This window comes from Apteryx rowi, unplaced genomic scaffold, assembly GCF_003343035.1.
Source record: "Apteryx rowi isolate R43461 unplaced genomic scaffold, aptRow1 scaffold_74, whole genome shotgun sequence".
Lineage (NCBI taxonomy): Eukaryota > Metazoa > Chordata > Aves > Apterygiformes > Apterygidae > Apteryx > Apteryx rowi.
Window position 1 is genome coordinate 2,797,791 of NW_020451027.1, and position 639 is coordinate 2,798,429.

Sequence of the window (639 nt, forward strand, 5' to 3'; positions counted from 1 at the left end):
CGGGAGCCCTGCGGGCTGCCTGCTCTCCCGGGGCTCTCCTCGGCCCGCTCCGCGGCTGCAGCCGGCGAGCGATCATTGTGTGCAGGGGACCGGGTGATGCATTCCTCCTGGCTAATCTCCCTCTTCTCTCCCGCCCCTCCCCTCCTTTTCCCTTTTTCCTACTTACTTTTCACACCACTCTTTCTTGCCTTTCCCTGGAACAGCTGCCGGCTGTTTCCTGACACCTCGATCCCTACTGAAGGATCTTCCTGGCGGCAGTCCTGCTCTCCTTGTTCCCTGGGGGACGCTCCACACCAAACCCTAGCGCGACTAGTGAAAGAAGTACCCCAGCCCCCACTTCCTTTCCAAAGCATCCCAGAGACATCCTCAGGGGCTCCTCGAGTCACCTCTTCCATGTAACCCGATTCAGGCAGCCAGTTTCCTCCCTTCTCTTTCCCCTTAAGTAGCTAAAATTAATGTTATTTGCAGATTGAATGTTGCTACATTCCTCGGAGTGCCAGAATACAGCTCATAAAACACAATTTCACACAAAAATGAAGTCAATCAAGTGAAATAAGCCGGGATTTTTTTCTCTGTTGGCACACTAGACCCTGGACAGCAGGGCTGCTATTTACTGTAAGTAATGTAATTAGCCCTTTT

General features: G+C 52.7%; 1 protein-coding gene across 1 annotated transcript in view; it reads right to left on the reverse strand.

The window, feature by feature from the left end:
• LHX9 (LIM homeobox 9) overlaps positions 1 to 395 on the reverse strand; it is an 11,931-nt gene extending 11,536 nt beyond the window's left edge. Inside the window, exon 1 of the mRNA XM_026087900.1 lies at positions 167 to 395. Coding sequence (XP_025943685.1) covers positions 167 to 395 — 229 coding nt within the window. The remainder of the gene's footprint in view (positions 1 to 166) is intronic.
• Between the last annotated feature and the right edge of the window lie 244 nt (positions 396 to 639).